This window comes from Prionailurus viverrinus, chromosome C1, assembly GCF_022837055.1.
Source record: "Prionailurus viverrinus isolate Anna chromosome C1, UM_Priviv_1.0, whole genome shotgun sequence".
Taxonomy (NCBI): Eukaryota; Metazoa; Chordata; class Mammalia; order Carnivora; family Felidae; genus Prionailurus; species Prionailurus viverrinus.
In genome coordinates, this window is record NC_062568.1 from 190,272,101 (window position 1) to 190,296,273 (window position 24,173).

Here is a 24,173-nt window from a genome sequence, read left to right on the forward strand (position 1 = left end):
CGTCATGAATTCGGTGCATTCACTGGAGCTCTTATTAGATGGTATAGAAGAGACTCACTTAATTCCAGTCTCCATTCAGATATAGCAGTTTGCCAAGCATGCATGCATTCATTCATCCATTCATTGCCAAGCATTTGCTCTTAAATCCCAAGTAGAGCCGTTAAACACCAGCTTTTCTTTTTTTTAACTTTATTTAAAAAAAAAAAAAAGTTTTTTTAATGTTGGTTTATTTTGAGAAAAAGAGATACAGTGCAAGTGGGGGAGGGGCAGAGAGAGAGGTGAGAGAGAATCCCAGGCAGGCTCCACGCTGTCAGCACAGAGCCCAACGTTGGCTTGATCTCATGAAACCATGAGATCATGACCTGAGCTAAGATCAAGAGTCGGATGCTTGGGGTGCCTGGGTGGTTCAGTCGGTTGAGCATCTGACTTTGGCTCAGGTCATGATCTCACCATTCATGCATTTGAGCCCCACATCTGGCTCTGTGCTGACAGCTTAGAGCCTAGAGCCTGCTTCAGATTCTGCATCTCCCTCTCTCTCTGCCCCTCCCCCACTCAAGCTCTGTGTCTCTCCCTCTCAAAAACAAATACACATTAAAAAAAAAAAGTCAGATGCTTAGTCGACTGAGCCACCCAGAACCACCCCCTGCTCTGTTTTTTAATGTTTATTTATCTATTTTTGAAAGACAGCACAAGCAAGGAAGGGGCGGGGGCGGGGGGATCCCAACCAGGCTCCATGCTGCCAGGCTCTACACTATCAGCTCAGAGCCTGATGCAGGACTCAAACTCACAAACCATGAGATCATGACCTGAGTTAAAACCAAGAGTCGGATGCTTAACTGGTTGAGCCACCCAGGTGCCCCTAACTTTTTTTTATTTATTAAGTCATCTGTAGCCCCAATGTGGGGATTGAACTCACAACCCTGAGATCAAGAGTAGCAAGCTCTACTGACTGAGCAAGCCAGGTGTCCCAGCACAAGCTCTTCTTATTTGCTTATATGGTCTGGGGAGTTCTAAGGGAGGAAGGAAATCAGGATAGAGTGAAGAAATTTCATGTAAATCTCATTAGCTAGAATAACACACTTCAACCGTAACTATATTCATCTAGTGAGAAATGTGAGGGGACAAAAAGAGGCTCTGAGAAAACAATGTTTGTCAATTCAGGCTACATAAAAGGAGCCCTGAATAACTAAGTTTTAGGCTGTACCCTGGTTATGTCTCATCCAAACAGCTGAGCCTAGAAGATAATACCGTTTTAGTGGGAATTTTTTTAGCACTTACAAACAAAAAGCCTATGGGGCTAGAACATGGAAAAACATGTAAGCATTAGGTTCTGTTGTCAGGATTACTCATGGTTCCTTTCCAAATTTTTAGTGGGCTTCACATTCCAGCTGGCTAAAAAAAAAAAACAAACAAAAAAACAGCAAACCCAAACAACTAGTCCTCAGACTCGCCTGCACACACAACGTTATTGCTCTCACTTTTCTTATTACCGGAAAGGGAATGTGCTGTTCACATTTTAGTGTGTTTAGTCTGGGTAAGTTTTAGTACATCCAGCCCCCCTTCCAACTTTTCACAGACAAGCTTACTAACATGAAAACTGCTACTGCTGCTTCTATTACTATACAGTTAAGAACCAGAAGGAAAAAAAACCCACGCAATCTGCAGGGCACACCTAGGCTCTTCCGGGTTGCCAAACAAGTAAATTAACCTGGTCTATAATCTCTTATATCCAAGGCAAATTTAAAGGATTTGCATCCTGTACATATACAAGTGTTGGCTTCCAGAAGGTATGTTTTCTTGCCTCACTCACGTGAGCTTACCTTGGCTTTGTCTCTCATTGAGCCCTTGCCCAGAACAGAGATCTTGGCACCTGTCTCTTCTTGCAGTCTTTTGATTGTATTTCCTTGTGGTCCAAGGATCTTCCCCACAAAATTGAACTGACAGAAAATAAAAACAGATTTCTATTATACTATATGTTAACTAACTAGAATTTAAATAAAAATTTGAAAAAAAAAAAAAAAAAAAAAAAGATTTCTAAATACCCATGTTCCTATAAAGCATTTCCATATATGTTATCTCATTTGGTCTTCAACAACCCTGTAAAATAGCGAGTTACCATTCCCGTTTTACTGAAGGATATGCGAGGATATACTGAAAAAGTGAATAATCTAAGATTATACAACTAGGAAGTAGCAGTTCCTAGACTTGAACTTGGGTTTCCTAATGTAATCTGGTGCTCTTTCCATATTATCACACTACAACCCTTAGTATTTTAACACACATAAATATTGGTAATGCAGTGACTAACCTCAGAACAGACAAATGACATTCTTTTGTAGTACTTGTTAGGTAAACTAAATATAACTAATCTTTCTCCTTAAAAAGCGGGGGGGGGGGAGGAGAAGATGTGGTATGTATGTACAATGGAGTACTATTTGGCAATCAAAAGGAATGAAATCTTGCCATTTGCAACTGTGTGGATGGAACTGGAGAGTATTATGCTAAGCGAAATTAGTCAGAGAAAGACAAATATATGACTTCACTCATATGAGGAATTTAAGACACAAAACAGATGAACATAAGGGAAGGGAAGCAAAAATAATATAAAAACAGGGAGGCGGACAAAACATACAAGATTCTTAAATATAGAGAACAGAGGGTTGCTGAGGGGTTGTGGGAGGGGAGATGGCCTAAGTGGGTAAGGGGCATTAAGGAATCTACTCTTGAAATCATTGTTGCACCATATGCTAACTAACTTGGACGTAAATTAAACAATAAATTAAAAAATAAAAAAATTTTAAAAAGGGAAAAAGGAGGAGGAGAAAAACAAGAAAGCATTTATATAAAAGCAAAATGTTAAGAAATAAAATTAACTTCATCTTGTCAAGGATTTGTGTTAAATTTCCTATACTTAGATTTCATGTCATTGTTTCCCCTATGTCAATTTTTTGACAGAGAACAACTCTTCAGTTTTTCTCTTTGAACTTGGAGGATGAACAAACATTTCAGAAAGAAACTCTTTTTGATAATAAAGTTGATTATATTTCCTTCCTGGCTATAGGTGTTAGTTTATGGATGTAGATGTTTCAACTGCCAGGAACAAATACTACAAAAAGCAGTATTTGGAAGAGAAGCTTCACAGACTCAAGTATCTGATGTGTCATAATCTCCAGAAGTCTTTATTGCAGCCCGTGACTCTTACACCTACAAAGATGATGCAGTGAGGCCTTTTCTGCCTTACCTTGGGATACTGCTTGACAGGTATCAGTACCCGCTCCTTCAGCTTCATGTTCTTGTGAGAAAATAAATCCAAGTAATTCTCCTCATCGTCCTTTTTTGAATCTCCTTTCTGAATCTTCTCAATTTCTGAATAAGACAAACACAATTTAGTTTTGTTCTGGTAACTAAAGGCAAGTTTCCGAGTCTGCATAAAGCAGTAACAGTCGAAGACCAAACACTTCAGATGAATGTGTTAATTTCAGAGACTGGCTGAGAGCACCAAAGCTGTGTGGAGTTGACTAGGAAACCCAAAGCCTGCTTCTCATGAAAGCAGTTTGTTTTTCCACCCCCACCTGAAACCGCTACATCAGAGCCGTTCAAATGTTTCCTTAGAATAAATGGATTTGGGGCGCCTGGGTGGCGCAGTCGGTTAAGCGTCCGACTTCAGCCAGGTCACGATCTCGCGGTCCGTGAGTTTGAGCCCCGCGTCAGGCTCTGGGCTGATGGCTCGGAGCCTGGAGCCTGTTTCCGATTCTGTGTCTCCCTCTCTCTCTGCCCCTCCCCCGTTCATGCTCTGTCTCTCTCTGTCCCAAAAAATAAAATAAACGTTGAAAAAAAAAAAAAAAGAAAAAAAAAAAGGAAAAAAAAAAAGAATAAATGGATTTAACAAAACCAATGCACAGAGATGGGGAAAAAGGGATAAATGAACGAAAAAAAGTCTGCATCAAGAAAAAGCACAAAGTCGTATCTTGATGAAAATACAAAAGTCAGTAATTTAAACATACAATGGAGAGCGCTGTTAAAATTTCATTGTGACAGTAAGTAGTTCTTTGGATGATAGTCCTTAGGAGTTTGAAAGACACGGTTCTTAGTCTACCACTCACTAGTTTTGTGAACTTTGAAAAGTTATTCAATTGCTGTAATTTTTGGCTCCTTCATCTGTAAAACAGAAGCAATATCCACCTCATGAGGTTGCTATGAAGACAGAGTAAAATAACATATGTACATATGCTAATTAAAACCCTTGGGAGGGGGGAGGGAGGAGGGCGCCTGGGTGGCTCAGAGGTCGACCACCCATCCAACTTCGGCTCAGGTGGTGATCTTGCAGTTTGTGAATTCAAGCCCCAGGTCGGGCTCTCTGTGCTGACAGTTCAGAGCCTGGAGCCTGCTTCGGATTCTGTGTCTCCCTCTCTCTCTGACCCTCCCCTGTTCACGTTCTGTCTCCCTCTCTAAAATAAACGTTAAAACAAAAAAACAAAAAAACATTTCCTAGGAAGTGCTTAATATACAGTCAACATTAGTCCAAATTCAATGTCCTAAAAGAAAAAATGCACCAAGGCACTTTCAATTCACAGGTCAAGATAGTTTCATCAGATATGACCTTAGTGTTCAAAAAGATTTCCTATCATTAGGGAACTTCATTCATTCATTCATTCATTCATTCATTCATTCATTCATGCACTCACTCACTCACTCACTGGAAGTGTCTGAGTGCTTCCTATAGAGAGGCAGATGAAGGGAGAGATACAGGATGATCATTAACCACTATGGAAGACTTAATAAGGGCCAGACATCTATCCTACAAAATATAGGAGATACAACAGAACAAGTCAGATGTGATCCCCACCTTCACTATATTTATACACTGACATTAGTACAATCTGTGAAGTTGACAATCAAGTACAGATAAGTGCTATGACAGGAGTACTAACAGAGATGGAGTGGTACGCACAGGCAACTAAAAAGTTATGTGGTCCACTGAAAAGAGTAAGAAAAAAAAAATTATACTCCCTAAAATTATTAGAAAATTCTAAATAACACATAATGTTCTCCTTATATACTATTCTAATACTGTGTTTCTATCTTCTATAATTTTAAGGTAAGGGTTCTCAAACTTCAGTATGCATCAGAATGGCTTCAGAGGGCTTATTAAACTAGACTGCTAGGCCCCAACCCCAGTCTAGGATTTGTGTTAGGAATGTGCATTTCTAGCAAGTTACCAGGTGATGCTGGTATTACTGACCTAGGGACCACACTTTGAAAGTCACTGGTTTAAAATATAATGACTACTACTTCAGGGTACCTGGCTGGCTCAGTCAGTGGAGTGTGGGGCTCTTGATCTCCGGGTTCTAAGTTCAAATTCCACATTGGGTGTGGAGATTACTGAAGGAAAAAAAAAAGATATACTACCTCAAACACATTATTCAAACCCATACCTTTAACAGTTTTTAAAAATACTGTTTAGACTAAGTCCAGCTGTGAAGTATATAGATGAAGAAAAGTCACTTTGACAGACTTCGTAAGAATTCAGAATTTCAAACTAAAGTATTCCGTTTATTAAAAAGCCTAATTTCAGATGTTATAGTATGGGGTGAGCTAACCTGCTTATGCCCAAGAACACATACTCTCTTGCTTTCTGACAATTAAAACTGCTAATCATATTGTGAATCTTTTTTTTTTTTAAAGTAGGCTCCACGCTCAACATGGAGCCCAACATGGGACTTGAACTCACGACGCTGAGGATCAAGACCTGAGCTGAGATCAAGAGTTGGACGCTTAACTGACTGAGATACCCAGGTACCCCCATACTGTAAATATTAAGTAAACCTTTACTCCTATGGGAAGAACTATAGATAACAGTGCTCTTCACACTCCTATGTTCCATTGCTTGGAAGAGAAAACAAATTTGACCTTACAATTAACAGGCTAAATGCTTCATTCAACACCCTATTTGTTTGTTGTTTTGCTGCTGATATATCCTGACCTCTATTCCCTCCTCCCACTTACTGCTAATATTAGCTTTTTCTAGTCACTAGTTTTGAGCCTACCATCTTTGAATACATCTCTTCTTGAATTTCCAAAACTGAAAAACTGGGTACTCAATCCTCAAAAGTCCTAGGAACAAAGATGCCATATTTGTGATCTGAAAACATCACTGAGGAGCTTCTAAAAATGTGGAACAAATTACACGCCTCATTTTATCTATGTCCTAATTGCTACCCTCTAGGTAAGGCCCTTCTGCTGTATTTTATACTACTTTCCAGAAACTTTACTTGGCCAGTGCAAGAAGATAAGACTCAAAGCCTGTTGATCTGTTGTATTCCTATAGGAAGCAAGGTTGCAAAAACTGAAACCAGTAGAAAGATTTGTTCTTATGCAATGTAATGCACCCTGAGAATTTCTAACAGGATCTTTCTATTTTGTACTAGCCATATCTTAATTAGAATCTCTTTGTCCAATTTATCTCACAATTTTTAAAAGAATATTAAGGCATTTTTAGAGAATTCTAAGAATTCTTTATAAGAGAATATAAGTTATTTACATAAAACTGAGAATTGAAAAAAGAATCAGGGAAGTTTAGCCTTGAAAGAAAAACACAAAGAGGCAACTTTATGTCTTTAAGAGGGGCCATCTTCCATCTTTAGAAGGGGAAGGACTGAATATTAGTTCAGTGTCTACTATGTATCAAATACTGCACAAATACTATCTCATTTATCCTACAAAATAACTCAGTGATGTAGCTGGTACTATCCCCATTTTACAAATGAGGAAACAAACTCAGAGAAGAGTCTCTAAGTCACAAAGCTATTAAAGTATCAGAATATAGTTCAAAACCCAGGCTTTGTCTAACTTCAAACCTCATGCTTTTATTACTGCCTCTCAATGAGGAGTTTCTGGAGGGAGCGGGGCACTTTTTTTCCGCAAGAAGAGTTGATTGTGTAAAATGTTGGGAAGTACAGTTCTACCCTCAGAGACGGTCATGAGGTTAAAGGCAATGAAAGGACTCTGTGGGTGCTTCAGATGTACAGTAGCCTGATCTTGCTTTTCTTTTCCAATTCTGTATTTCTCTCCTTGGCTTCACTTCTCTTGGAGAGCTGGGAGTAGGCCGTATTGGGAAGGAAAAAAAAGTCAAGAAGCTTCCTAAAAATGGTTTAACCCTCAGGCATAAGTACTTTCTAGACAACCTTTCTGAAACTAACTCCTTTAAGTGATCTTCACTTGTGCCTCTGGAGACCTTGGATGTCCCCAGAGCCAAAGAGAGAAAAGTGAAAATGTAAACAATACAGAGAGGTGACCCACTTGTTTTTTAGCCAGGTGCTTCCAATAATCACATTCCACCTAGTGCTTCTACACGTCAGAAATTCTGTACTGTTTCATTGTCTTTCAGCCAGGACTATCCCTATTTAGCAGGTGAAAAGAACCTGGGCTCAGAAAAGTCATGGAACTTGTCCAAGATCACAAAACTAGTTAGGGACAGAGCAGGTACTTAAATCCAGGTTACTCCCTTCCAACACTTGAAGCAAATTCAAAATCTTGTGGCATTTCTCTTACTCTAACTTAACCATTCCTTTTTTGGTAGATCTTACCACAATCAGATTGTAAACTCTAAAGGATGAGAACTGTTTCTTAAACGTATGCCTCAGAGGAAAGAGCAAGAGTTTTAAAGCCAGACAGAACTGGGTTTGATTCCCAGTTCTGCTACACGCTTGGAATGTGACCTTGAGCAAGTCATTAAACCTCTCTCTTGAGGGCACCTGGGTGGCTCAGTCAGTTCAGCGTCTGACTTCGGCTCAGGTCATGATCTCACAGTCCGTGAGTTCGAGCCCTGCATTGGGCTCTGTCCTAACAGCCTGCAGCCTGCTTCAGATTATGTGTCTCCCTCTCTCTCTGGCCCTTCCCCTCTCGCACTCTGTCTCTATCTCTCTCAAAAATAAATAAACATTAAAAAAATTTTTAAAAAGCCAACCTCTCTCTTAGTCTTCCCTACTTACTTTTAAAAAGGAGGAAAATAAAAAAAGAAAAAAAAAGATTTAATAAACGCAAAAATGTTAATACTAGAGAAGTTTGGGGAAATTATATATACAAACTTTATCATCTGGATTGGCTTAACTAAAAACAGATTACCATGTACATTTCATTAACTGAACATTTGATAAAGGCTGCATAAGCAACGACAATAGTCAACATTTTCTAAGGCTTCCAATGATAGTGTTTTTAAGAGGGCAAGATTCATAGAATATCTGCTCCAAAAGGTCAGGGGTCATGCCCTGCTCTCAATTTCTGCTCTTCTAACCACACTACTCCTTCTCTTGTTAATGATTTCCAGACTGCTTCCATCACTAAACTGTGTACCTGCCATTTTTAGTAAATTACTTAATACACAATAGGCATCTATAAATATTTACTAAAAGAAACATATGTTAACACCCTCAACTTTCCTTAGAGATTCATGACTTTATTATTCCCAACTTTATAATTCTCTGCCCTATACCTTTTTTGTTGGTACCACCTTTTGGAATCCCAATTCCAGTATATGCTTACTACTTTTGTATTAAAAAAAAAAAAATCTGTTCTTTTTATTTATCAAATTACTTACTATATTAAGCAAGAGCACAGACCAATAGGTTCTTAATCTTTTTTGGGGTCATGGGCCCCTTTGAGAATCTGATGAAAGCTACAGATTATCTCCCTAGGAAAAGATAACACAGTATTTCACATACAGTACAGACTGAGGGTGGGTACTGGTTCAGAAAAATCCCCCAAAGCCTGAGTTAAGAGCCCTCTAAGGGGCTCAATTCTCACACTCCGAGATAGTGGCAAACTCTATTATGGTATATTGACCATGGTCTCCTGAATCTCTTTCTTAGGATACATTTTAGAATTTCTAAATTCTTTTTTAAAAAAACTTTTTGAGATAATTACAGATTTATAAGCAGTTGTGAGAAATAAAAGATCTCATACACCCTTCACCCAGTTTTCTCCATGATAATACTCTGCATATACACAATACAGCATCATAATTAGAAAATTAACATTAATACAATCTACTGACTTTGTTCAGGTCATCAGTTTTACACCTACTTTTGTGTGTTTAGTTCTATGAATTTTAATCAGTCACGTGAACACCACCACAGTCAAGATGCAAAACATGTCTATCACAGGGATTCCTCATGCCACCCTTTTGTAGCCAACTGTCTCTCACCACTGGCAACCACTTGTCTGTTCTCCATCTCTATTGTTTTGTATTTTCAAGAATGTTTAATTAATGGAATTATATATTATGTTTCCTTTAGAAATTAGCTCTTTTTACTCAGCCTAATTCTCTTGAGAGCCACTCAAGTTGTTAACATTTATCTCTTTTTACTGCTGAGTAGTAGTCCATGGTAGGAATGCACCAGTTTATTCACCTATTGGAGGCATACGGTTTGTTTTCAGTTTTTGGCTATTATGAATAGAGCTGCTATGAACATTCAGGCACAGGTCTGTGTGAAACTAAGTTTTAATTTTTCTGGGATAAATGCCCAAGAAACTGCAACTGCTTAGTACGGTAAACATATGCTTAGTTTTGCAGAAAGTTGCTTTATCAGAAAAAAATGTATGCTAACAATATTTTGCTTAATCTTGCTAGTATTATGTTCTGTAAAAATAGTATTGTACTGTACGTATCTAGCCTTATGGGACTTACTTTTCCAACATTAGATTTCCAACATTTCTCCATGTTGTTGCTTGTAGCTGTAAGTTTTCATTTTCACTGCCTTGTAATGATCTCATTTTGAAAATCTCACAGTATTCAATCAATGGTGAAACAAGTTGCACCATTTTGTGAACAAGGTGCACCATTTTATGAATGAGGCATTCATGTGCAAAAGTTTCTATGGGCATATTCCTAGGAATGGTGTTACTGAATTTTAAGAAATTTAAAAGTTCAACTTTCAGATGAAATGCTCAACTGTTATCCAGAGTGTCTGTATCAATTCATACTTCCACCAACGTTTAAGAGTTCCTTCTAATTAGGGGCGCCTGCATGGCTCAGTCAGTTGAGCATCTGACTTCGGCTCAGGTCACAGCTCGTGAGTTCGAGCTCTGTGCTGACAGCTCAGAGCCTGGACCCTGCTTCTGCGTCTCCCTCTCTCTCTGCCCCTAACCCACTGGCATTATTTCTCTGTCTCTCTCAAAAATAAATAAACATTAAAAAACAAAAAAAAAAAGAGTTCCTTTTAATTCTCATCCTCTCAAGCCCTAAGTCTTGTTTGACCTAGTTAAAAATCAACATGTCCACTTAAAAGTCCTATCATAACACTAGTTCCCCCCGTTCCCGCAAGCTTCCCAGGACATAAGGCATATTTGTCTTTTCATTCAGATCTTCCTTCATCACCTTCAGTAAAATTTTAAGTTGACAATAAGTGATCACAATATTCTTCTTCTGTAATATTGAGAAAAAAAATTCTTCTTGCCTTACAGAATGGCCAGGAGACAGAATTAATGAGTAGCATATCTCATGGCACATATTACATGCTCTAAATATTATTTAATGTTATTTTTTATGATTATTCACATACATTTTGAGTGTTTTCTTGCTAATTTCAAGGCAATTGATATATTCTTTTAATTTTTTGGTACTATTCTAAAAATGAGATTTTGTCAATTCTTCTCTAATTGGGTCCTGCTCATGTATCAGAAACCTACTGATTTGTACATCTCTATATTGTAATCAGCCACATCACTGACCACTTTCCTAAGTAAACAACAATGTTGTTGCAAATAGTTGTAACCTCTGCCTTTTTATCCTACTATTGATACTTACACCCATATTCGGTCTAGAATTCCTTTGCAATTCCACTTTCTGATTTTAATAGGTTTTGCTAGCCTTGTAGAATGGATATATTTCTATGACATATTGTGAATGAAATAAAGGAATTAAGTATTTCGAAGTTTCAACAGACTTTGTCTTTAAATGTCCACTGGGTGCTTTTGAAAAATGGATTTCTAAGTATACGTTCAAGGTCTTCTGGGGACTGTTAATCTCTTCAAGATGTTTACTTACTTCTGAGTCATTTACACTAATTTATATTTTCCTAATTGTACAAAGTAGAATAAAAAACACTGAGACACATAAAAGCATTTTGTTTATTATATAAATATGTAACACAAAATAAATTATTTTTGTTTTAGAAAACAAGCGTGGGTAAACTGATTCCTTGCATGTCTGCTAATGCATTTAATTGCCATCACAGCTTGAATATCAACTTGGCTAACACAGAAGTCTATATTCAAAATGTAAATTCCTCAGAACTACGTTGATATTTTTCCATTATGCAATGAAGATGAATACTCATTCATCAAATATTTAGTAAGAGGCCATTCTGTGCGGCAGTCTTCAAGGAACAAGAGATACAGCAGTGAACAAAGCAGACAAAAGATCCCTGCCCTGGTAGAGCTAACATTCTAGCTGTGAAAGAGGTGTGGTTAAATACAGAACTACAATAAATGGTGCATCAGATGCTGGTGGGTGCAAAATAAAGTAAAGCTGGGAAAGGGACAGGAAGAGGTATGTGACTGCTGAAGGAAGAGTGGGCTGCATCTTGAGGCACCTCCTCGGAAATGAGCAGAGGTGCCCGGAGGAGTGTTAATCCCAAGAGCTAGGCTCTGCTCTCTGGGTTTCCTTCTTTTTCTTCTGGCCTTGTTATCTTTACTGTCATGTTAGCTACCACTCCAATGCGTTCAAATACATTACAGTATTTTGTGCAAGTAGTACAAAATATTTTCAAAGTACAATTTTTTGCAGGTACTATATACAGTAACGGGTGGGGTGGGTGGGGATGGTTAGGTGTGTGGATCCAGATTCAGATTGACTTCAAATCCTACTTATGCTGCTTACAAATCTTGTTGCTGTAGGCAAATTAATCTCTGTATGCCTTCATTTCCTCATTGGTAAAAGTGAGGATAAGAGTAACTTCCTCATAATATTGTCACAAAAACTAAATATTTGATATAAAAAGTGCTCAGACCAGTGCCTAGCACAGTAAGTGTTAAGTATTATTTTTCTTACATGTATCCTTATCAGACTTTAAATACTACTATTCTGTCTTCTCAGAGTCTCACTTCCTCATAGTTGGTGGACTTTACACTCCCTTTCCCAGATCATTCAAAAATGATCCAGGTCCAACATATATCAAGACTTACCCATGCTAAGAAGCATCCATATACCCTTCTAAGACTGTTCTTTCAATGAGCCGGCATTACCTCAACCCCAATTCTCCAATTAAAATTTCAAATTGATTTTAAAACGAAAGAAAGAAAGAAAGAAAGAAAGAAAGAAAGAAAGAAAGAAAGAAGAAAGAAAGAAAGAAAGAAAGACACCAAAATGTCCAAGTGAAAAATAAGATTGAAGAGCACTCTCTTATAACAGAATTTAAGCAGTGAGAGAAGAGTGAAAACTGTAACTTTTTAAAAATATTTTTATTTTTAAGGAATCTCTACACCCAATTTATAATCCCAAGATCCAGATTCCCATGCTCTACCGACTGAGCCAGCCAGGCACCCCTGTAAGTAACTTTTAATGATCAACAGTTTTTGATGATCAACCTAAGAAACCATCTTTTACTTAAAAGACAAACATTGTACTAGACATTTGGTGTGGTTAAGCAAAAATATCTTGCTTTCATACCATATTCAGTACCCTGGATTTACAACTAGAAGAAAACTGTGGTGACAAGTCATTACCTGATTACAGACCAAAGGGAATGGTGCTAGTGCTTTTACATGTCATTTAATTCTCTCAACTCACCATCCCACTTTACAGATAAAGTTACCGAGGTTCAGAAAGCTTCCCAAGAGTAGGTAACTAGTTAAGGGTCAGAATTTCAAACCCAAGCCAACACCTAAAAGTTCTAAAGTTTGTTATTCTCTTGTATTTAATATGGACTGCTTAAAGATTAGAGAAAATAAAAATTAGACTACCAGTCAACCTTTCAGAATTTGGCCTGACATTCCTAAATCTGCCCATGTGCTTGCTTTCCGATTCAAACACCTGGTGTTTGTTATATGCAAGACAGCATGAAAAATATAAAGATAAAAAAAGCATTCCTGGCCTTCAAAAAGATTGCCAGAGGCACACAATGAGCAGTAATGTTTCAAACAATCTATGTTACAAAAACAGCAAAGCATCAAGTTGAACATGTAAGCAGTTCATCTAAATGTTATTCCTGACCACAGCCAGCTTTGTTCATTGAGTTAAAAAGTAAGGACCCCTCACCAACGTAGGGTGCTAGAGAACAAAGGGCAGGGAAATGATCTTTTCATAACTATCTGTTCATTCTATCAGCCTTGCCAAAGAGTCCACCTACTCATTTAGTGTTGAAGACTGCAACTTTCTACTTGATTAATAAAATTCAGGTATCATAAGAAATACTTATTAAAACAGCGTTGTAACTAGAAGTGAGGGCGAAACGGACGGCTTTCGGGAGAAACCAGAGGGACCAAGTGATTGGCCAGGGCAGGAAAGGAGCGTGGGTCTACAGACAGCGAACAAAGACTATTATTTCTAATCTATTTCACTACTGAAGCAAAAAATAAAAAACAAAACAAAAGACCCAAGTCTTTCAGGTACGAGCATCCTGCCATTTCTCTCAATTTTGTCCATCTTGTTGGAGAAAGTCCTGCACACCACCCTTTACCTCCTCCTATCCCATTTCACTAGAGTTATTTTTTCCCCCTTCTGGTGGACACCACGTTGTAAAATAAAGGGGTCCAACCTTCCGGCTCTGTAGCAATCACCACTTTACCGGCCGAAGTGGGAAATCTGATTCGGAAAACCTCAAGCTCCGATTCCCACAGGTTGCTTCTGCCTCCGAGCAACTTAAGCTCCTATTACCGCTAAGTCCCACCCGGCCCCAGCGACCGCGGCGCGCTGGACAGGGCACTCCGGCCTCACCCCATTTCACCTCGGCCCTCCCTCCCACGGTCCCTCCCCGCTCGGGCCGCCTTCGCCTCCTACACCCTCAGTAGAGGCGTCTACCTCCACCCGCAAGGAAGAAAGCTTTCCCTTTAGGATAGGGGGAGGTAAAGGTTCATTTCTGGAAGAATCTGAACACTCGGAGGGCAGGGCAGCTGCAAGAAGTGGGAGGGGGAAGGGTCGGCAAAGGGGCGGGGAGCGCAGCGCTATCCATCAAGATCTTTGCGCTAAGAGATCGCCAAGTCCCCTTCGGGCCTCCACTGCAGCCTAGAAATTCTCCCTCACACCGTGGGCCGGGACAGGTGCGGAATCCAGGATCCCCATCATCCCCCCAGGATGAGGATAAGAGAAGAGGAGTTCACGACTGCCTTGGCCCCGAGGGGGCGGGAAGCGGGAGGAACAAAGCCACTGCCACCCATGCCCCCGAGTGGCCAGGCGACCCAGAGGGACCCGGCTTACCTGCCGTCAGTAGCTGCATGGCGTGAGTGAAGGACGGGTCGAGCGAATCCTTCTCGGCCATGAGTTCGGGCAGGTACTTGTTCTCCGGCTCCATCTTGACGGAGGCAGTGGCTGAGGGGGGCAGCAGCGGGGTCGGCGCTGGACCGCCCACTGTCGCGTCGGGACCGGTGGCCGAGGGCGGCAGCAGCGGTGGTGGCTGCGTGGCGGGCGAGGCCCGGGCGCCCCCCCGGGATCCCCCTCCGCCTCCCCGGGATCGGTGAGGCAGCGGTGGCTGCCGAGACGGCGCCTGACGCACCGAGGGGTGGGCACCGGAGGGGTCCATGGAGCCGCTGCGGCCTGAGGACCGGCTCATGCGCGCGGCGGGGTCGTCCCGGCGCTGCATTGGGGCGGATGTACGATCGAGGAATCGAGGAAGCAACGCGGCAGCGGCAGAGGCCCAAGCGGCGGTTGGCGGGGGTGGGAGAGCGGGAGCGACAGCGACCGAAGCCGACCCGAGCGACCCAGCGAAAGAGAGCACCGGAAATGAGGCGGCGCGCGTGCGCAGTCAGCCACCGGCACCGCCCTTGGGTCTCTCCGCGGAGAACAAAGTCTCCAGTCGGGCCACGGCGCCTGCGCACCGCCGCGGAGCCCGAAGAAGTCGCCTCCCCGCTCCCCTTTTCCCTCAGAGCCCGCCAGGCCAGAGCCTTGTGCGCGTGCGCAAGTGGCCGCGGGCTTCGTTCGTTTTCTTTTCCACGTGACTCGGCGCTAGCGGGACACGTGTCTCCTCCCCCTCTGGCCGAGTGCGCGGAGGGGCGGGGGCTGTGGAATGTCTTTGTCTGCGCGCGGGCCCGCGGAGTGTGGGGCGGGAGACCTGTTACTCGCGGGGCCACGCCCCCGCCAACGGCTGAGCTGGGGGGCGGGGGGGTTGTACTCCGTGGCGGTGGAGTGGGGGGAAAAGTGGGGCGGAGAGGGGGGCTCACTGAAATGTAAGGAGACCCGAGTGGGGGGGGGTCGCGGGAGGGAAAGGAGAGGGAATGGAGGCGGTCTGGGCAGGATGAGAGGGGAGAGACTGCCGGAACGGGGACGGGGGGTGGGGGGGAGAAACAGGGCACGGGGGAAACTAGGGGTGAAGAAGGGACGATTCAGGGAGAGTCCTGACTCAGAGACGAGGGGCTTGCAGGAAGGACGGGTCAGTGGGAAGACTGGAGACCTTGAACTAGATTGGAAAACTGAAATCTAGCAAGGAAAAGGGCGCCCGACCGAAACAGGGAACCCCAGAAGTCGTGTCCCGTTTTCCAGTATGGTAGGCTCTAAAACGTTAGCCATTGCTGGTCTGAGAAGTCGCCTTAAAAGACGAAGCATTTTAACTCTTTACATATAGGGCTGCTTTCTGCTGAGTTCAGTGTTTCTTCCGCAAAAAAGTGAGCAAGAGGCCAGGTCCTTAATCCGTGATGGTTGTATCACTAGGATGGCTCCTTCTATTAATATGAGCGCTAATGCCCTTGCTTCTGTTGGACCCTTCACAGTGGATCGTTCCAGCTTTGCTCAGAAAGACCCTTGCCACTGTTCTCGAGTCCAAGGTGTGTGTGTGTGTGTGTGTGTGTGTGTGTGTAGATATAGAGATATATAGTGCACAGTCTCCCACAGCAGTCTTCTCATCTTTGGATGCTATATGCAAATGAGCATAGGTCTCTAACATGAACTGGTTCAAAACCTGGTGCTTTCTCTAACCTTTCTTTCCCTCCACAGATTTTTGCTTCCCCCATTCAAAGGACTCTCCTCCCTTTTCCTTTTGGATCAGTTCCCCTAGTAAGACTGTGCTTTTCAAAACCATTTCTGAACATTGTCTTCTGTGTTGCTCAGAACTGTTGATTTTTGGATCTGAAACTTAGAAGCCTTCAAGTAGGGAGCATTTAAGGCCTGACTACTTTCTTGGGGGTGGGGAAAAGAAATTATCCACAGAAATGAGAACAAACACAAATATCTCCATAAACCATCACGTATGTATTCTGTATTTCCCTCTACCGGCAGTATTTTACTTTGAATTCGCGTAGGTATAGTTCATAGGTAGGAGAAAAAATGTTTTCGAGTAATTGTAATAAAGAATGTAATGTCACCAGTGCCAAAAGATACGTGACTATTAAGTGAGATTGGACTTCAAGGCAGGAGATAGATTTCGGCCAGGAGAGAGTGAGTTCCAGGCAAAGGGAAGTATGAACAAATGGAACATTCAAGATGAAAATGTCAGAGATGTGTTTAAGGAATAGGAGTAAACCAGTTGCAGACTGAAGAAATAGGTTGAGAGAGCAAATGGATGGAGGAGGGGAGAGGGGGCAAGATGGATTTATAGCTCTCTTGCAAGTCATTTCTGCTGCTGTCCTTGAAAATCCTGCTTGGGTGGGGGTGGTGTTACAAATGGCTGAAGTGTCCTTGCTCTGTAATGAGATGCCCAGATGGAGGTACCTTGAGCTGAGGCTAATAAAACTTTGATAAAGAAGTGTCTGAGAAGGAGCTGGGTAGTGGTATCTGTGGGTTTCTAAGACAAGAATCACCAGTTTTTCCAGATGGCTGCCAAACCTTTACTTAACTTGAAAAGGGTGGGGTTGAAGGGAGATTTGAACTCTTCTTCCCGGTGAGACACACAAAAGGTAATCTCTGAGGCGATAGGTTGTGAGGCTGTGATGTACTTACAAAGTAAGTGATACAGCAGCCTTCTACTGGGGTGGGGGGTAGGGCTGGTGGCAGGAGCTTTGGGGGGTGGGGGTGGGGTTCTCCGGGGGCCAGAAGGGTAATTCCTGTCCTGAAAGCCCAGAAGTCTGGAGCTGATTTTGTGTTGACCACAATATCACATCGTTCCCCCCGGGTTCACCTGAAGGTACTAACAGTATAGCCTTGTGGAAAGAACTGACTTTGGAGTGAAGCAGACAGATTCAAACCTAGCAATGCCTTGTCCTCACTGTATGTCATTAGGAAAAGCACAACCTGTCTGTGTCTTAGTTTCCTCCTCTATAAAGTGGAGGTAAGGATATCTACCTTGCAGAATTGTTGGGGACAAATACCAGTGTAAACCTCCTGACAGCAGAACTTACGAGCGAAAGAAATAATTAATGGCCATTTAGTGCCCAGTGAAGAGTTTGGGGTGCTTCATGTTGGTTGTGGATCTGAAAGGCCTGCTTTCTAGAATCTCGTCTCATTTTCACTGAGTATAACTAGACTGTGTTTTGGAGGGGGAGTTTCCAAAAAGACCAAGTAACTTTTACCCTATTTCCTCCCCGGATCCAGTTACTATGGTGTAGGATGCAGGAGTAATTGACAGCATAGTGATTCAGATGGATTTAGGCTCTTCTTGACTGCTGGATGCTTGAGCACATTACTTACCTTTCCTCAGCCTCTGCTCCCTCCTCTTTGATAAAACGGGAGTCTGAACAATGCCTACCTCCAGGCTGTGAGGATTAAAGCACTCAGCCCCTGCTGGCGATTAGTAGGTGCTTGAGAGGTGATAGCGACCATTGTTATTATTACTACACACATTTATTGAGTACCTTATTGATGACTTTCACTTTTGTGTGAGTCTCTAATGGAGATGGGTTGGGAAAGATGGAAGTTTGCCTGTAGCTGCCTGCTGTGTGATCTCCACCAATGGGTGATCCGCAAGCCCTGCCTACCTCCCCTGCTTTGCAGCCAGTGCCTGGGGGAAGGACTCCAGCCCTGAACAGGAGAGTTTCTCTTCCAAGAGTGTAGTTCATCTGTTCAATCTTAAACACCTTACTTGGTGCCTAATATGTGGAGAGTGGAAGAGAAAGAAAGACCAAGATACATTAAAAAAAACTTTTTTTCTAAGATTTTTTTTTTTTTTTTTTTTTTGCTACAAAAATACATGCTCGGAGCACCTGGTTGCCTCGGTTGCTAGGGCATGTGACTCTTGATCTCAGGGTTGTGAGTTGAAGCCCCATGATGGGTGTAGAGATTACTTAAAATCTTAAAAATATATATTTTAAATATGTATTTATAGAAATATATAGATTTAAATTTATATATTTAAATCTATATATTTCTAGTTTTAAGAAAAATCCAACCGTAAGATAGGCATAGTGAAAAGTAAAATTCCCCCCGTAACCTTGCCCATTGCCTTGACTCCCCGTCTCCAAAGGGCATTGTCCAATGGTTGCTTGTGTAGCATTCTAGACATTTTAATACAGCTATATGCAAGTCTATATTTTTCGGGTTTTTTTTTATTAAAAAAATGTTCATTTATTTTTGAGAGAGAGAGAGAGAGAGAGAGAGAGAGAGAGAGAGAGAGACAGACAGACCATGAGCAGGGGAGGGGCAGAGAGAGAGGTAGACACAGAATCTGAAGCAGGCTCCAGGCCCCGAGCTGTCAGCACGGAGCCCGACGCGGGGCTCGAACTCACGAATTGTGAGATCATGACCTGAGCCGAAGTCAGACACTCAACCGACTGAGCCACCCAGGCACCCCTATTTTTTGTTTGAAACACAAATTACAGCATTTTACACGAACAGTTTTAGTACTTGATTTTAAATATTCTGGTCATCTTCCCTTCTGAGCATATATAAATCTGTTTCACTTTTCATGGCTGCTTCGTATACCATCGATTACCTCTTAAAAAAAAAAAAGAAGAAAGGAACTGGTTAAGTTTTATTTATTTTGAGAGAGAGAAAGCAGGGGGGGGGGCAGAAAGAGAGAGAGGGAGGGAGAGAATCCCAAGCAGGCTCCATGCTGTCAGTGCAGAGCATGACGTGGGGTTCAATCTCACAACCATGAGATCATGACCTCAGTCGAAATCAAGAGTTGGACGCTTAACTGACTTAGCCACCCTGGCGCCCTTAACCAGTTCCCTTCTGATAGAAATATAAGCCTGGTGCCTGTATTTGGAAATGTGGAAAGGTGATTCCACCTTTTCAGTATGGCAAATCATAATGCAACGAGCATCATTGGACAGCATTTTTGTGCACTAGTATCAATATATCTAGAAATATCAATATTTCTAGAAATGGCCTAAAAAGACTGTACCAAGCAGCAGGGGAGGCAGCATTCTCTTCTCCTTCCTCCTCAATCAATTCTGAGTATCATCCCCCCATATTTTTGGCCTTTGCCTGTGGTAGATGAAAATGGCATGGGATTGAACATGGAATAAGAGAATTCCATGCCCTCAAGGAGCTTGATGCCGAGTGAAGGAGACAAATAAAACCAGGGTTACTGTGTAGAGTGAGAAGTGTTACAGTAGAGGACTACAAAGAGCTGTAGGAATGCACAGGAAAGGGTGATTGGCCAACTACAGACGTGAATTAAGGAAGTTGGATCTTTGGGAAGTTGCCAGGTGGACTGGGGGCAGGGCATTTAAATGTTGGTTGTTTAGGAGAGCTTGGTCCCTGTGCCTATTCTCCCTTTTTCATGTTCATGGTTCTGAAATGTAGATCTCTAGCCCAAACGTCTGAGTTCCAAATCTAGATAGCCAGTTGCACCCCTGGCACGTCCTTGTTTGGCTGTGTCAGAGACCCCCTCCAACCCCACGTGTTCCCAACAGAATTCAAACCGAAGCTCCTAGCAGCTCTGCTTCAGGGCCCAGATGACTTAACGTTAATAAGCTCCTTTTTCCAGGACCAGGCCTGATCCAGCAGCTTGGAAGCCCAGGGCCAGAAAATCTTAAGGAGGCATTCCTTCTCAAGGCCATGCTCCTCCTTGCTTGCCTCGTTCTAGTCCCAGGGTGCTCTTGGCATTCCCACAGACGGTGCCTCATTTGGTAAGGACAGTGGGGGATCAGAGCAGGGTTAGTGTGCCCCATAACTTAACTCACTGCTTTATCTGACAGCCACTTGTGAAAAGTCCCTAGAAGTGTCCCAACAATACTTAAAGGGGATTTTGCAGGGCCAACAACGGGAACTCAGGATGATGATTGCTGTTCCTATGGCTTTGTTGGAGTCCACAGGCTTGTGAGGCCTATATGATATTTGAATTATAATCATCTTTTTTTTTTTTCCTACCTGTCCCCCCAACTAGAAGGCTAGCAGCTTATGGGCAGGAAACATTTCTGTCTTTGTTTACACAGACAGAGGCTGGAACAGAGCAGGCATTGGATAAGTGTATGTTGACAAAGTAAATATCTGCAAAATAATTAAAGTGCCGTTCTCCCCGTTGCCTTTCTTTACCACCAACCTGCTCCTCCTCCAGTGCCCCCCATCTTCGAGAACAGCGTCCCTAACTTACTGCACAGCTGGAAATCTGGAAGCCATCCATAACTGCTCTCCACTGCCTCACCCCCACCATACACATGCCTAAATATTACCTCAAAAATATTGCAAATCCCATCCTTTTTTCTCTATCTCCACCACCTCTGTCTCCATCTGAGATGCTGTAATGCCTCGTTTGAACCAGGCTCGAACTCACGAGCCAGCCGCGAGATCATGACCTGAGCCAAAGTCGGACGCTCAACCAACTGAGCCACCCAGGCGCCCCCCTCATTTGAACTTCTAGATCCTTTCTCTATTCTCTACCCAGAAGCCAGCATAATATTTTCAAAATGCGGATCTGATCATGTCTGCCTGCCTGCCTGTCCGTCTCTCTCCCCTGCCCCCCCTTTGTAAAATCTTTTCAGCGACTTCCCATTGCCCTCAGGATTAAAGACCAGAACCCTTAACACGCCTGGCTCCACGCTGCCCACATGGCTAACGCCGCCTGGCTTTCTTGCCTCATCTCATGCCTTTCTCCTCAGTTCCTGTGCTCAGTGACCCTGGCCTTTTTCAGTTCCTCAGTTCCTGCCTTCCCCAGAATGCACTCTTTCTGGTTCCTTATCTTAAAACTTCAATCACTGCTCTCCTGCCCCTAACCCAGCCCCTCCCTTCCCTACTACCTCTTTTCCTTGGGTGCTATAATTTCAGATATATGAAAATATCACTTCTTTAAGAAAGCCTTTCCAGATCCCCATGGCAGGTCAGATTAGCCCTTGTTGTTACATGTTCTCATGGCTCATTCCTAAAACCTGTCACATTTTAAATTTACTTTGTGTGATTGTTTGAGTAACGTCTACCTCTGCCGCTTGAATGTAAGCCCCATGACGGCAAGAATTTTGCCTGTGGTGCTTAAGGTTATGTCCCTAGCACCCAGCGGAGTGATGGGCTGGACTGGCCGATCAATGAAGATTCGTTGGCTCGATAAATAGAAATAGCAACAGCACGTACAGAGACATTAAAGCATTACAAACCTTGGCATGGGTCCCTGGTTTAGTTAAGTCACGTCCTATGACCTAGACTGAGCGGGGGAGGGGGAGCGTGCATGAAAAATGGCAGATGAGGCTCAAAAGGTGTCTTGACGCTCAAGTGAGGAAATAGAATGCCTACAGAGAGCAGTGAGGTGACGTGGCCACAGATCTAGAGTCCAGAAGGAAACCAGTGACTCACAGGTTACATTTGGCCTGTGTGTATATTTTAATTGGCCTGCCTAATTTTAAAAAATGAAATTTGATCCCGGGTTCCGGCACCACCACCACCACCACCACGACAAATAAAAGAGATGCCGGTACTTAAACATTGGGAGAGTTCACATTTAAAAAAATTTTTTTTTTCAACGTTTATTTATTTTTGGGACAGAGAGAGACAGAGCATGAATGGGGGAGGGGCAGAGAGAGAGGGAGACACAGAATTGGAAACAGGCTCCAGGCTCTGAGCCATCAGCCCAGAGCCCGACGCGGGGCTCGAACTCACGGAGTGCGAGATCGTGACCTGGCTGAAGTCGGACGCTTAACCGACTGCGCCACCCAGGCGCCCCTTGGGAGAGTTCACATTTTAAAAAAAATTTCTGAGTTTCTAGTTTTTCTTGAAACATCAGATGTTCTGGGAACCTTGGGTTCGTATTTCTTCAAGCAATAATTAGGTTCTGCCTTTAGAGGGCACTGCCTCTAACTTCCTGGGCATTTTTGCTCCCCACCAGACTAAACATTGGAGTTCGTGACCCAGTTCTAGAAGGACTGATTGGTTGAAACAGGTGGGGAAAGAACAGGAGGGAGAGAAGGAAGTTCACATGGGAGTTGGAGACACCTAGACCTAAGGGACATTACGTCCGGATCCAGTCAGTCTGGCCCAGGCTTGGGGTGGGGGAGGGGAATAAGCTTCAGAACCTAGAGACTCTCTTCCGCCGTCAGCAGTGTTTGGGGACCAAAGGGAAGATAAAAACAAAGCAGGAAATCTACCTTGATCCTGGCTGCGCTGGGAGTAAGTGAATGGAAACTTTGGAATTTTAGCAAGATAAATGATAACTTCTTCAGGGCTCACCTTTGCCCTGTTCCTGTCAACAAAGAGATAAAAGACGAAGGAGAGTAAGATCCTTACTGTTGAAGAAATTGACAGTCTTGTGGGAGAGAAATAACTAGATATTATGTGCTAGATAATAGAGAAGCACTCATTCAATTAATATATTTTGAGCACCTACCATGTGTCAGACACCGTGCTAGGTGCTGAGTTAGAATTATGGAGAAGCTCTGACTCAGAGCTTATACCTAGGTGGTTTGGGAGATCAGAGGATGATGGGATTAAATCTGACAGGAGTCTTACATCTGGAAGAGAATCGTTTCAGTTGGGCCCAAAAAGAATAAAATTTTGCTAGGGCTGGGGTGCCTGAGTGGCTCAGTCAGTTGAGCGGCTGACTTTGGCTCAGGTCATGATCTCACAGTCCGTGAGTTCGAGCCCTGCGTCGGGCTCTGTGCTGACAGCTCAGAGCCTGGAGCCTGCTTCGGATTCTGTGTCTCCCTCTCTCTCTGCCCCTCCCCTGTTCCCACTCTGTCTCTCTCTCTCAAAAAATAAACATTAAACATTTTTTTGCTAGGGCTTGGCTTGGGGCACGAAAGGTCCGTTCTAGTCAGAAGAAAAAACAGGAAGCACTGGTGAGAAGGTGTGAGATGTTTGAGGAATAGTGAAATATTGGGTTGGAGAGATTTTTGTAGGAAAGAAAGAAGTGATTTTTTTTTAGACCCTAGGCTGCCTTTTAACCTAAAACCCATTGGATTTTTTTTTTCCCCTAGAAAGGCATTCTTTAAAATGGAACTGTTTCAAAAACAACTAAAATGCAAAACTAATCCAGGGGTGAAAATACTATTGTCCCAGTGTAAAGAGTTTCAATGTAAAATAAGGTCGTCGTTTGAAACCAACACAACATTCTAGAACTTACACATTGAAATGAGAAGTTTTGAATTCCTCTTTTCAAATTTGTCTTCAGAGCCTAAAGTCCATTCTTTGGAATATTTTCAAAGGTGACAACTTTTTATTCTTGCGGATGACTGTAATTTGGGGAAACAAATAATTCAGAGCCAAAGTTACTGAATAAGATAGAAATCAAGTTGGGGAGGGGCCCCTGGCTGGCTCAGTCAGTAGAGCATGTGACTCTTGATCTCAGGGTCATGAGTTCAAGCCCACTTTGGGCATGGAGCCTACTTTAAAAAAAAGAGAAGAGGGGCAACTGGGTGGCTCAGTCAGTTAAGTGTCTGACTTCGGCTCAGGTCATGATCGCACAGTTCCTGAGTTCGAGCCCTGCATTGGGCTCTGTGCTGACAGCTCACAAAGCCTGGAGCCTACTTTGTGGATTCTGTGTCTCCCTCTTTCTCCATCCCTCCCCCGCTCATACTCTGTCTCTCTCTCTCTCTCTCAAAAATAAATTAAACTCTAAAAAAAAAAGGAAAGAAAAAAGAAATTGAGTTGGAGAGAAAGATTTTTAAAGAAAAAGGTGTAGGGGCGCCTGGGTGGCTCGGTCGGTTAAGCGTCCGACTTCGGCTCA

General features: G+C 42.7%; 1 protein-coding gene across 2 annotated transcripts in view; it reads right to left on the bottom strand.

Moving 5' to 3' along the window:
* KHDRBS1 (KH RNA binding domain containing, signal transduction associated 1) overlaps nucleotides 1-14,957 on the bottom strand; it is a 38,111-nt gene extending 23,154 nt beyond the window's left edge. Inside the window, exons 1-3 of one of the 2 annotated variants that reach the window (XR_007154739.1) lie at nucleotides 14,414-14,957; nucleotides 3,242-3,366; nucleotides 1,821-1,937 (exon numbers count right to left, since the gene is read on the bottom strand). Coding sequence is in view for 1 of the 2 variants with exons in the window: in XM_047870671.1 (XP_047726627.1) it covers nucleotides 1,821-1,937; nucleotides 3,242-3,366; nucleotides 14,414-14,795 (624 nt within the window). In the remaining variant the exon portion in view is untranslated. The remainder of the gene's footprint in view (nucleotides 1-1,820; nucleotides 1,938-3,241; nucleotides 3,367-14,413) is intronic. The other variant, XM_047870671.1, reaches the window with a different exon arrangement.
* Nucleotides 14,958-24,173: the final 9,216 nt, after the last annotated feature.